This window comes from Neopelma chrysocephalum, unplaced genomic scaffold (assembly GCF_003984885.1).
Source record: "Neopelma chrysocephalum unplaced genomic scaffold, ASM398488v2 Primary Assembly neopelma1_291, whole genome shotgun sequence".
Lineage (NCBI taxonomy): Eukaryota > Metazoa > Chordata > Aves > Passeriformes > Pipridae > Neopelma > Neopelma chrysocephalum.
In genome coordinates, this window is record NW_020897953.1 from 8,515 (window position 1) to 22,066 (window position 13,552).

The 13,552-nt window shown below is 50.3% G+C and overlaps 1 protein-coding gene across 1 annotated transcript in view; it reads left to right on the forward strand.

Annotated features, from left to right (window-relative positions):
* Nucleotides 1–516: 516 nt before the first annotated feature.
* LOC113978120 (zinc finger protein OZF-like) overlaps nucleotides 517–13,552 on the forward strand; it is a 49,574-nt gene continuing 36,538 nt past the window's right edge. The window contains exons 1-2 of the mRNA XM_027704825.1: nucleotides 517–582; nucleotides 766–1,526. Of these exons, the coding sequence (XP_027560626.1) occupies nucleotides 517–582; nucleotides 766–1,526 (827 nt within the window). The remainder of the gene's footprint in view (nucleotides 583–765; nucleotides 1,527–13,552) is intronic.

Consider the following 13,552-nt stretch of genomic DNA (forward strand, 5'->3'; position numbering starts at 1 on the left):
GGGGAAGCCTGGACAGTGGGGACCTCTGGGATCTCCGGGACAACAGAGTGGAGAACCTGGAGAGGAGTCATGTCTGGGAATGTGGAACCCCTAAGGTGAGAGTCAGAGGAGAAGGGACCCTTGGGACCCCCAACACTCCCAGGATCCCTAAGTGGGACCCCCAGCATCCCAGACAGGAGAGACCCTCTAAACCCCAGAGGGGAGAGATGAAGAGGTGGAAATTCTGAGAGAGTTTTTTTGGGCTAATCTTCATATTTTGGAGTATTTTTTAGCTGAATTTCAACTATCTACAGTTTGGGGGGTTAAGGGTCTTCTTGCTATTTCTGAAAGGTTTTTTGCCTGAATCTGGGTGGTTTGGGTTTTTCTGGGCTGAATCTTAGTGTTTTGGAGGTTTTTATGGTCACAGGATGCCCGGTGAGTTCTAGAGATGGACTTGGGCAGGAGGAACCCCCAAGCCAACACGCTCAGCCCTTGTTTTCCCCCCATCAGGATTTGTCCTTCCTAAAGCTTGGGCAGATGGAGGAGGAGGCGGCTGTGAGGAAGAGGAAGGTGCCACGGGCCCCCCAGGCAGATGAGGAGGAAGTCAGTGGCCCTTTGGACGGGTGTTGTGCTGGCTCTGGCAGCCGAGCATGGCCCCCGGCTGCAGGACAACCCCGCTGCCACCGTCCTGCCGGGGCCAGAGTTGGGGGGATGTCCTTGGCCTTCCCTGTGGGCCGGAGGCAAATCCCCTCCCTGTCCTTCTTGCTTCCTGCCCCAGGCCCCGAGCTGAGGACGGAGAGCCCGGAGGACAAATCCCCCCGGCAGACCCTGGTGGGAGAGGCTGTTTTGAAGGGCTCCACGGCTCAGGAAGGCAGCGGGGAGGAAAAGGCCCGGAGATCCCCCCACAGGAGGGACTCCAAAGCCAGCCCAGGGTGCTCTGAGGAGGAAAGACCCAGCCTGTGGTGGGAAGGTGGCCAGAGCTTGAGGCGGAGCTGCGACCTGGTGGTCCCTGATCAGCCTCCCAGCGGGGAGAAGCCCTTCAGATGCTTGGAATGTGGGAAGAGCTTCAGGACGAGCACCCACCTGATCCAACACCAGCACATCCACACTGGGGAACGTCCCTACACATGTGGGGATTGTGGGAAGAGTTTCAACCGCAGGTCCACCCTCCAGAACCACCAGCGCATCCACACCGGGGAATGGCCCTACACGTGTGGGGAATGTGGAAAGAGGTTTCAGCGCAGCTCAACTCTCCTCCTGCATGAGCGGATGCACACGGATGAGAGGCCTTTCCGCTGCACTGACTGCGGGAAGGGCTTCAAGCAGAACTCCACCCTCATCAGGCACTGGCACATCCACACCGGGGAGAGGCTCTACAAGTGTGGGAAGTGTGGGAAGAGGTTTCAGCGCAGCTCAACTCTCCTCAGGCATGAGTGGACGCACACGGATGAGAGTCCCTTCCGCTGCACCGACTGCGGGAGGGGCTTCAACCTGAACTCCACCCTCGTCAGGCACCAGCGCATCCACACCGGGGAGACGCCCTACAAGTGTGGGGAGTGTGGGAAGAGCTTCACCCAGAGCGGTAACGTGACCACACACCAACGGACCCACCAATAAGAGAAGCCCTACTAGTGCCCCAACTGCAGGAAGAGCTTCGGCCGCTGCTTCCACCACGAATGAACCCCCTGATGCTGAGGCAACCCCTGAAGTCCAGTGACTGTCAGTCCATCCCTTTCGACCAGAAAGGCCCAGTCCCCTTTCCCAGGGGCAGCTTCTTCCAACAGAACCCTTCTTGGGGGGTGTGTGGAGATTCCTGCCTTGGCTGGGGACCCCCCCAAGGTCAGTCCTGGAGGTTGAGAGCAGAGATTTCCCCATGAGCGTTGGTGTGGGGGAGTTCCATCCATCTCTAATTAAGAATTATTGCTTTTGTGCCAGCTTCAGTAGAATTGCTTCAACAATTACTTTAGTGTAGAGCACTGTCCTATCTTATCCTGTACTCCTGGTAGTTTCAGTGTTTCTATTGTGCAGTAAATGATTCTGATGAAGATCTTTTGCCTGATCATTTGTAACCCTAAATAAATTAACTTCTATCAATAGATCTGATTTGCCTTCATTAAAACCTGGTGGACAAAAGTGGTTCAGTCACAGCTCTGTAATTCCTCTAAACTGAAACTGTTGGTATAAGCCAAGGCTGAGATTGGATCCAGCAGCCCCCAGAACTCCACAGTAAGTTGGGAGCTCAAGGGGCCACCCCCCTTTCCCAACCCCCCTGTGCCCAAAGACCCGCATGGGACCATCCGTCCTGCCAGACCACCTCCCCTTTTCCACGGTTCTCCATGTTCCTTCCAGTTTTTCATGGTCCCCTCAATCCCCAGCACCCCCAGGTTCACTCTTGGGGTCCCAACCACCATTTTTTCCTCCTCTCCCGCCCTTTGCACATAATCCCCCCACTCCCCAGCCCCCTCATGCTAACTTTGGGGATCCCACCCTCCCCTTTCCCCACTCTTCTGACCTCTGCCACCCATTTCCCATCATCCCCCAAACCTCAGAGCCACTCCTGCCTCCACTTTAAGGGGTTCCCACTTCCCTCCCACTCAGTTTGGGGTCCCTATACCCTTTTATCTCCTCTGACCCCCTTTGCACACCGTCCCCCCCTTTCCCACCCCCTGCTCACCCGAGAGCCTCTCGCCCGCAGCCGGGGGGGGCTCCCAGCACCAGCAGTGCCCAGAGAAGTCCCTCCAGAAAAGGGGTTCAGTGGGATCCTGGTTGGGCTTTCAGTGTGTTTGGGGGTCCCTTGGGGAGCTCAGCGGAAGCTTTGGGGGGTCCCAGCACTTTTTGGGGTGAGCTGGTTGTTGTATTAAGGGGCAGATGCCCTCCCAAAGCCCTTCCAGAGCAGGTTGACACAGAGGAACACAGTGGGGTCCCCATTCCTGATCCATCCCGGGGCCGGTTCTGTCCCCCCCCAGATTTAGCTCCCTGTCTTGGGATTCTTCCAAGCCCCTCCCCCACTAACCCCCAATAACCGGGACTGGGGAGAACTGGGAAGCTTTACTGGGATCACTGGGAGCAGCTGGGCGGAGGCAGAGTGACAGCAGGGGAGGGGGGGACACATGACCCCCCCAAAATCCTCGTGGGGATGGGGGGGTCCAGGCTGGACCCGAGGTCCAGGGGAGGGGCTGCGGCCACCGCTGGCTCAGGAGCTCCGTGGGGAGAGAAAAGGGGGTGACACCAGGGTGGGGGGTCTCTGGGGGGGCACAGACGCTCTGGGGGGGACACATGACCCCTGGGACCCCCCTCACCTTCTGGCGCAGGTAGAAGCCGAGCCCCAGTGCCAGGGAGACGAAGCCCAAGAGGAAGCCCCCGGCCCCTCCTTTGGAGCAATTCCTCAGGCTGATGAAGCCCAGCAGGGCCAGGGCCGCCGGCGGTGTCTGATCCCGGCAGGAAGCGGGGAGGGCCCGGCAGTGTCTCATAGAGATAAATCAAGGCAGATCTCTCTCTTTCTTTTACCCCCTGGGCAGTGACCATCAAGAGGTGTCCCTGCTTCACAGGAGAAGCTCCACACACTTCAGGAAGTCTGTGGAAGAATCTGCTCTATGAAAGTTGGCCCTGGGCTTTTATGCTTATCCAGTGATGGATCTCCAGTCACATATTCCCAGGCCAGTGAGCAGCTGATCTGTCAAACTCTGCTTCCAAAAGCAGGATGTGTGTTGGAAGGTTGGGGAACCAGGCTGGGTTTGGCACAATTCAACCCCTTGGCACCAGCAGTAACTCACCACAGAGAGCTTGCATTGCTTGTGTTCTCTGATCAGATTCTTTTCCAGGTAGAACATCCTGCTACAAGGGGTCTGTTAGCACCCGCCCCAGAAAGGGAGGGTAACCCAGGTTGTTAATAAATCCCTTGGGGTGGATTAGAGTGAAACGACACTGAATAATGAGTGTTTGAAAATATATATATATGCAGGGTTTATTTTAGAACACTTTTGTTTCACAGGTAAACAGGTATGTTGCCATTTTGGGTGTTATCATCTCTATCTCTCATCTACAGCAATATGGCATAAAGATAACCTTTAGGGAAAATGCATAAGAGAGAGAAAGGAAAGACAGGATAAGGGTGAGGGAGAGTAAGGGAAAGCAAAGCTGAGAGTGGAATGATGTCTATAGTCACTGCCCACGGGGTCCAGCTATGGAACTTGGTAGTTGCAGCCTCCATGTCTGTGAGTTGAAGTGGTGACCTTGATCCGTTGGGGGTGGGGGAGGGAAGCTCCCACACTCCAAGAAGTTATGAGTTATTATATCCATGGATGGTGTCCCGGGCCATGCCACGAACCTCCAACATCTCCTGGACCTGCGCAGAGTTCCTGTGAGGGGCCTGGGAAAAGGGTTTTTCCTGCCTTTCAAGGTTGGCAGAGGGGGGGATGGGCTTTGATGGGCCATCAGAGGTATAATGCAAAAGTCCTGCAGAAGCCTGCAAGAGTCCCTTGGCAATCCTAGAATGCATAAATCATGAACCGTTTCAGTCTCTGACACCACCCCGTGATTTATGCATTCAATAATTTCTCTTCTTTGGTCGTTCACTGTGAATCTTCTTTGTGGGCGGTGCCTTTCGTACAGTGGACAGAAGGAGAAAAGAGAAAAGGAAGAGATAGCATAAGTCTTTTCCCAGTGCAATGCAATTCCCCAAAAACCCCAAACCTTATAGTAAAATAGTAAGCATATGTGACATAATAGGACCTCAATAGCTACAATCAAATTTCATAACATTATCAAAGTTCCAAACATCAGGATTTAATGCTGACACAAATCTAATTTTCATTAGCCACTGTCTCCATGCCATGAGTAGTATTGTTCTATAATAATGTGTCTGTTAGAGGGGCCAATGTGTCTTGAAATTGGACCTGAAATTACACATCAGTTCTTATGCAAATACATTGAGTTACTTGGGAGTTGGTACAAGGCTTTCTTATATTCTCTTCAGGTCACACTTTCTTTTCTTTTGTCTAGATTTAGTTTTATTTGTTAATATTTTGAGAAGTTTAGCGAAATATAAAATTTGATGCCTTCAGAGACAGAGGGTTAATGCATCTAATACATATTTGTATGATTCCAAATATGCATAAATTCTTGTACCAACTCCCGGGCTAAATTTGGTGGAGTTTCAATTGATTGAGACAGAATTATACATATCTAAAATCTTCTCCCAAGCCAACTTGTTTTTCAAAAAAAAGACAAAATAAACTTGACAAAAATTAAACTAGCAATACGTAAAATGGCTTGTCTTACACAATCTTACCAGTGAGTTGCTGTCATAGTTTGAAATTGGCCCTCCCTCGAGAAGAGGGGGGCTCAGAGGTGATTGGGTGCCAGGGCAGTGTTCCCTGAAGAGCCAATCACCACTCATGTTGTTCGCTTCTGCTCAAAATCATATATTCACAGCCGCCGGAAGCTGTTGCCACTTGGGCTGTTGGTGTCTGCTGCGTGTAGGTGTGGAAGGCCGGAGGGTGGCTGGGCTCCTTCTTCCCCCCCTCCGGGGGGGAGGAGGGGAGCCCTGCAGCCCCCCCAGCTCTGCCTAGGCCAGAGCAGAGTTAGAGGCAGCATTTTGAGTGTGTGCAGTGAGGGAAGAGACTCACAGCACCTGACCTGAGGTAAGAGGAGAGAGGCAGGCTTTTGCAGCCAAACCCTCTCCCCCCTCCTTTTCTACAGCTAAACTGTGGAGGGGAGCTTTCCTTTCCCTCTGCTGGAAAGTGGAGGAGAGGCTCAGCATTGAAGCTGAGCCAAGAGACGGGCCAGAGGAGGAGGCTCAGTTGCCAGGGAGAAGAGTCCCAGACAAGAATTGGAGACGGGCCAAGGGCTCGGGAGTTGCCCTGCGAAGCTGACTGGGGGCAGCCGAAAACTGACTTGGAGGAATGAAGATTCCAACACCTACTGTGATAAGCTGGACTACACTTACAACAGCCTATGAGCCGAGGTATGAGATTGAGAGAGAGAGATCATACAGTAGAGATGACGCAGACTGAGGAGGACGGACTCAAAGCTATTTTGGACTTTGTGAGGAAGGAAGGACTTCCAGAAACAGCTGAAGGTTGGTTAGGGAGTGTTCAGGGGCCTGGAACACTCCCATGAGAGAGACTGCATTACCCAGCAACCTTGAAAGGCTCTTCCTGGACTAAGTTAAAGGGAGGGTCTTAAAAGGACTGAGAGAAGTGTAATAGTATATAGATATAGTTGCTTCTAATTTGTACAGTATATTTATTTGTGTAAATAAATGTATATACTTCCCCCTTCCCCTATGGAAGCCTCTGGCCTGAAAGTTTCTCTTCGGTGGTATTGGGATAAATTTTTGGAGAGGGTGGAGAAGCCTGAAAATTAGATTTTTGGATTTCTAATGTGGCTTAAACTGCCACAGTTGCTCATGATAAAAACACCAATAAGTCAACAATTATTAATAAGCTGATAATAAGCAATTTTGGGAGTAGAGGAGACACAAACACAATGTTTGTGGTAAACTTTTACATATTGCAAAACTACTGAGACAAAAATACACACAGATGTTCATATCACAAAGTCATTAAGATAAAAACACAAACACATGCAAACAATCAGTGCTGCAAAGAACAGTAGAACTCTCCAGTCCTGTTGCTGCTTTGTTTTCTCATGGCATACTTGTAAACTGATAACAGAAGCAGTTGTGGGGGCAGTTATCTCTTCTGCCCATTGCAGCAATTGAAAGCTTTATTGCTCTCACGCAGTTTGATTTCATCTGCTGGCAGGTTCCTGCAAAAAGAGGAAATCTGGCCCAATGCGGACCCATTATTAAAAAGAAGGAATTTTCTATCTATCCAACTCCTTTTCTTATCTGGCATGATGCCACTAGGGCAGCAATAATGGAGAAGTCTGGAACATGTGTTCTTCAAAAAGCAAATAAACCCAGACCATGCTGGAGCTCCTTTTTACTCCTCAGCATCTTTATTTGCTGTGGGGTGGCCAAGGTGCCAGAGGGAATACACACTGCTACTTTTCCTGTGGGAATTTGAAGTCAATATGTCAAACTGTGGGGTTTATTAATTGAGACAGGGAAGCAGATATGTTTCTGAATGTTAGTTCTTTCTTTGTGCCCACTCAATCCCACACGCCTCAAGCCCTGCACTCACACAATATATTGGGAGTGTTTTAAGATGGCTTTTAATTGAGCCAAAGAGGAAGAAAAAAATTAGTTTGAATCTTGCACCAGAGCCAAGAAGACATGTGCCCCGATTTCATTGAAATGCATCTACTCTAAGAGGCTTATCTAAACTAATTATTAAAATTAACTGTAAGAAGGTACATTCAAGAAAGCTCCTTTAAAGGGTAAGGGGGGGACAAAGCATCCACAAAAAAAAAAACAAAACACCAAAAAAAGCCCAACCTAACACCCAACTTATTGTCTCTTTACATATTTTATAAAAAACATGTCCTATAATAAAAGCTGTAGAAACTGCATTCTTACATTCATGAAGCTATCTTACACTATACACAGTGCACTGATCTATAAACCATATCTGAAAGGGGACCCTCCTCTGTTTATTTTCTTTTATTTACCCTGGAACATCACAGTGGGTTTTCCCTGCACCCCCTTCCCAAACTGTGCTCCCACCAGCCAGGCTGTTTGCTACTGCCCGTATCATTTCACCAATGTGCGATCGCCACCATTCACTTTTCCTGCCTGGCTCAATTCCCCCCAGCCCTGCGCTGTGCAGGCAATAAGGACAGCGAGTGGGCATCTCCCTCTAGTACACTGTCACCTCCCGAGCAGCCTCTGCCCCGCTGCGGCCGGGGCGATGCGGTACCTGCTCTTCCTTGCGGTGCGGGGAGAGCGGCTCTGGCAGGCAAAGTTCTCCCGAGTCCATGTGCGCCCAGCGACAAATCCTCCGTGCGCCCCGCAGGGAACAGCAAAGTTTCTGTGGCCGACCCCGCGCACTTGGCACGGGCGCGCTCAGGGCGTGGCAGCGGCGGGACGGGACCAAAAGCTCGCCTGTGCCTGATCAAGGGCTCAAAGCCCCACCTGGAGCTCATGAATATGCATGCGCTGGCCTGGAGGGCTGTCCTGACCGCCGCTTCCCTGACCTTTGGAACCTTTGTTCTTCCCATGTTCTCTGATTAACAAACAGCCTGATCATGTTGAACTGCCAAGTTATATAGCCTTGGAAATCCTTTATCCATACACGGGATGACTGGAATCATCACTTACATCAAGGTTCTCTCTACATGCTGTCTTTATGTCGTCTGACATCTAATGCATGGTTTTTAAAACAACAGATTTAAAGGGTTGCACTTTTTAAAGGTGCAAGGAACACTCAATTCAGCACTCACAGTTGAATAAATAACACTCCAATAAATACCGACATCAGAAAAGCATCTCTTTTAAGTCCTGAAAACCAGAAAAGGGACTTTCCACATGGGTGTCCTGTCATCCAGAACTGTAAGGGAAGAATTCAATAGAATAAAGAAGTATTCTCTCCAAGATCCAGGTGAGATTCTCTATCTTCTAATATTTCACTGACCTAGGAAGCAAGAATTTGGCACAGAATTAATACCGGAGAAAAATGAGACCAGTGAAACATCCTGAGCTCAGGAGAACCTGACTGTGCTGGGGAATCAGAGCTTTCACCATGGGAAATGAACTGCTCTGAAAGAGTGGGAAGAAACCAGGAACAAAGGCTGAGTTCAAATGCTCAAGAGTAAACAAGTCCTTCCTCACCAAAAGGTCTGAGCTACCCTTAACTCATCTCTAGACATCCATGGAAATCAAACAGCCTGACCTTGAACCCAAAGGAAACAAAGACAAATTCCACAGCTTTAGCTGGAGCAAGGTTGGGGGGGGGGATGTGTCACTTCTCTATAACATCACATGCTCCCTGTGACATCACATGTTCCCCGTGACATCACATCCTTGTTGTGACATCACATCTGCTCTATGACGTCACACCCATCATATGATATGACACCTCTCCTGTGATCTCATATCATCCATGTGACGACACGTCCTCCCCTGTGACATCACATTCTTCCCTATGACATCAAAACCATCATATGACATCACACCCTTCATGACATCGCACCTCTCCCATGACATCACATCTTTCCTATGATGTCAGATCCATCATATGACATCACATCTCACCTGTGATATCATATCATCCCTGTGACATCACAATTCCCCTATGTCATCATAGCTCCCCTCTGTATCACATCCTCCACATATGATGTCACAACCATCATATGATATCACATTCTTCCCATGACATCACACATCCCCTGTGACATCACAGCTGATGTCACATCCATCATATGACACCACATCTCTCCTGTGATATCATATCATCCCTGTGACATCACGTCCTCCCCTGCAACATCACATCCTCCCCATGATATCACATCCTTGTTGTCATATCAAGGTTCCTTTATGATGTCACATTCATCATATGACATCACGTCTTTCCTGTGATATCACATCCTTCCTGTGACATCACATCCTCCCCGTGACATCACAGCTCCCCTAAGACATCACAGCTCCCATGTGACGTCGCAACCATCATATGACATCACAATCATCATATGACATCACATATCCCCAGGACATCACAGCTCCCCTATGACATCACATCCTCCCTGTGACATCAAAGCTCTCCTGTGACTTAACATACTCCCCTGTGACATCACATCCTCCCCTATGACATCACAACCATCATATGTAATTGCATCCATCATATGACATCACATCTCCCCTATGACATCTCATCCTACCTGTGACATCACACCTCTCCTGTGGTATCATATCATCCCTGTGACATCACATCCTGCCCTTGACCTTTCAGTTCCCCTATGACATCATGCCCTTCCCTCTGACATCACATCCTTCAGATGACATCACATCCTTCCTGTGACATTCTATCTCCCCTATGACGTCAAAGCTCCCCAGTGACATCATATCCTTCCTGTGAAATCAAACCTCCCCTATGACTTCACATTCTTCCAGTGACATCACACCTCCCCTGTGACATCACATCTCATATATGATGTCAAATCCATCATATCACATGACATCCTTCCTGTGACATCACATATCCCTTATGATGTCACATCATTCCTGTGACATCACACCTGCCCTGTGACATCACATCCTTCCTGGGACATCACATCCTTCCTGTGACATCATATCCCCCACTGTGACATCACGTCATCCCCTATGACATCACATCTTCCCTATGATGTCACATCCATCATATGACATCACACCTCTCCTGTGATATCATATCATCCCTGTGACATCCCGTGCTTCCTGTGACATCACATCCTCCCTGTGACATCACACCTCCTCTGTGACATCATATCCTTATAGTGACATCACATCTCCATCGTGATATCACATACTTGTTGTGACATCAGGGGCCTCTATGATGTCACATCCATCATTTGACATCACACCTGCCCGGTGACTTCACATCTCCCCTATGACATCACAACTCTTCTGTGAAATCACATCCTCCCCCGTGACATCACGTCTCTTCTGTGAAATCACATCCTCCCCCGTGACATCACATCCCTCCTGTGACATCACATCTCACTTACGAAGTCACACCCATCACATGATATCACACCTCTCCTGTGATATCATATCACCCCTGTGACATCACGTCCTCCCCTGCGACATCATATTCTCCTGGTGACATCATAGCTCCCCTGTAACATCACTCCCTCCCCTATGACATCACATCCATCATATGACTTCACATCTCCCCTGTGACATCACATCCAGTGACATCCAGATCCATCCCAACGTTGGGTGTGTGTGTGAGACAGGCAGAACCACAAATGCCTGCACAACCCAGAGCAGTCAGTGTGGTGCTGTGCTTGCTGCTCCAGCGACCCCCAGGGAACAAATTCAGGCAATAGTTTGGGTTTATTCATTGCTCTGTGTCAATGGAATAGAATGTTCCACAGGAGCTCTGTCCCCCTCTGTGGCACCTGGTGACTCAAAGCTGAAGAGGTGTGGGGGGAGTCAAGTGCAAGTTCCCATCTGAAGTGTGTCCCTAAAGAGGACACTTGCCTTATTATTGCTTATTATTTGTAATATCTTTTAGATCTATCATACAACACCTAAGGATGGATTCTATAGAATATGTGCCATACATATTTGTGTTGGATCTGGCTGAGCTGCAGTTCAGTTCCCCACAGCAGCCCTCCCAGGGCTGTGCTTGGCATTGGCAGCTGGAAGGGTGTTGAGAACGCACCGGTGTTTTGGCCACTGCTGAGCACAGCACCAACACTGGGACATTCCTTCCTTAGCTGAGGGCAAGACCCTGGGAGGGGACCCAAGTAGGTCAGCTGAGCCCAACTGACCAAAGGGACACTGCAGACCATGTGAGGTCAGCTCAGCTCTAAAAGCTGAGGCACAGAGCAGGAGGGGGGCATTCATTGTCTAATGGCTGCCTGCTGAGGAACCGTCCCGCGGACCCAAGCCCTGCTCCTCGGGAGTGGCCAAGCATGGCTGCTCATGGGAAGTAGAGAACAAACCCTGCTATCTTTGGCTTCTGCACACACAAGCATCGCTTTGCTTTTTGCTTTAAATAAACTGCCTTATCTCAACCCACTATTTTTTTCTTTTCACCTTACTCTCTCCCCTGTCCCGCTGGGAAGGGGAGTGATAGAACGGCTGCGAGGGCACCTGGTGTCCAGCCAAAGTCAACCCACCACACACCTGAACACTTCCAGACTCCACCACCTCCCTGGGCTACTTGTTCCAATGCCTCAACACTCTCTCAGTGGAAAAAGGGTTTTTTAACATCTAATCTGAGCCTCCCCTGATGCAACTTAAGGCTGTTTCCTCTCTTCCTGTCACTAAAGACTTTGCAGAAGAGACCGACCCCCACCGCACTAAAACCTCCTTTCAGGTCATTGTAGAGAGCAATGAGGTCCCCCTGAGCCTCCCCTTCTCCAGACTCAACAAGCCCAGTTCCCTCAGCCGTCCCTCAGCAGACATGTTTTCCAGAGCCTTCCCCAGCTCCGTTCCCTTCTCTGGACACACTCCAGCCCCTCAAGGGCCTTTTTGCTCTGAGGGGTCAGAACTGGACACAGCACTCGAGGTGGGGCCTCCCCAGTGCCCAGCACAGAGGGGCAATCAGTTCTCTGCTCCTGCTGGCCACACTCTTCTCCACAAAGGCCAGGATGCCCTTGGCCTTCTTGCCCCCCTGGGCACACTCTGGCTCATATCCAGCTGCTGTCAAGCAGAACCCCCAAGTCCCTTCCTGCTGAGAAGCTCTCCAGCCCCTCTGCCCCCAGCCTGGAGCATTCCAGGGGGTTGTTGGGACCCAAGTGCAGGATCTGACACTTGGCCTTATTGATTCAGCCTGTCCAGATCCCAGAGCTCGAGGCAGCTCTGCAGGTGGGGCAGCATTACAGCCACACATGTTCCAGCAAGGACATGGTGGAACCTCATGGAATTAAGGACCATTGGGACACTGCAGGGCCTTCAAGAGCCAAAGGAGCTCTGGGACACTGGGCAATCTCATGGAATCAAGGCAGCACGGTCACCCTGGGAAAACTCCTGGAATTCAGGGCCCATCGTGACACTGCAGGTCCTCATGGAACAAAAGGAACCCTGGGACGCTGCAGAAACTCATGGAACCAAGGGACCACTGTGCCATTGAGGGGGCTGATGGAATCAGGAGTCCATTGGGACAATCCAGGGCCTCATGAAATCAAAGGAATTCTGAGACACTGTTGAACCTCCTGGAACCAAGGGTTCCTGCTGACATGTGTGTCCTCCTGGAACCAAGGGAGCCCTGAGATATTTCTGAACCTCCCAGAATCCAGGGGCCATTGTGACCCTGCAGAACCTCCTGGATTCAAGTGGTCCTTGTGAAACTGCAGGCTCTCCTGGAACCCAAGGATTCCTGGAACACTGCAGAGCTGATGGAACCAAGGGGCCACTGTCCCACTGCAGCTCCTTCTGAAGCACAAGGGACCCTGGGACAATGGGAAATCTCATGGAATCCAAAGGGCATTTTGGGACTGCAGGGCCTCTTGGAACTAAAGGACCCTTTGGAGACTGTGGAAGCTCATGGAATCAAGCGGCCATTGTGACATGTGGGGCCTCCCGGAACCAAAGCAACCCTGAGAAGTTTTATGGGAACAAGATAAGGCAGCAGCAGCTGCATTCAGTTAATCAGGATCAACAAGGAGTGTTTTGACATGACTGGTGTTTTCCATCAAGAGAGTGCTGTTTGCCAAAGTGGAAACCACTTGGAACGTGGTTGGCATGGTAGCCTGTGTTTTTCTCTGGTGGCTGAACACAGCCAGCACATGAGGGGAGGGGAATGTGTGGGATCAGGGCACTGCTTTGGGGCCATACTGGGAATTCCGGTGGACTAAAAGACAAAGCCCAGGTGCTGTTTCCAAAGGAACCCCAATGAAAGGGGGACGTGGGAAAGATGGGCGGACAAGTCCCGCAATGGAACTCTGTGTGTGCAGCCTCATTTTCTCCTTCAGTAGCCATAGGAGAGGGGGCAAAAAGTGGGGGTTGGGAGCCCAAAACTGA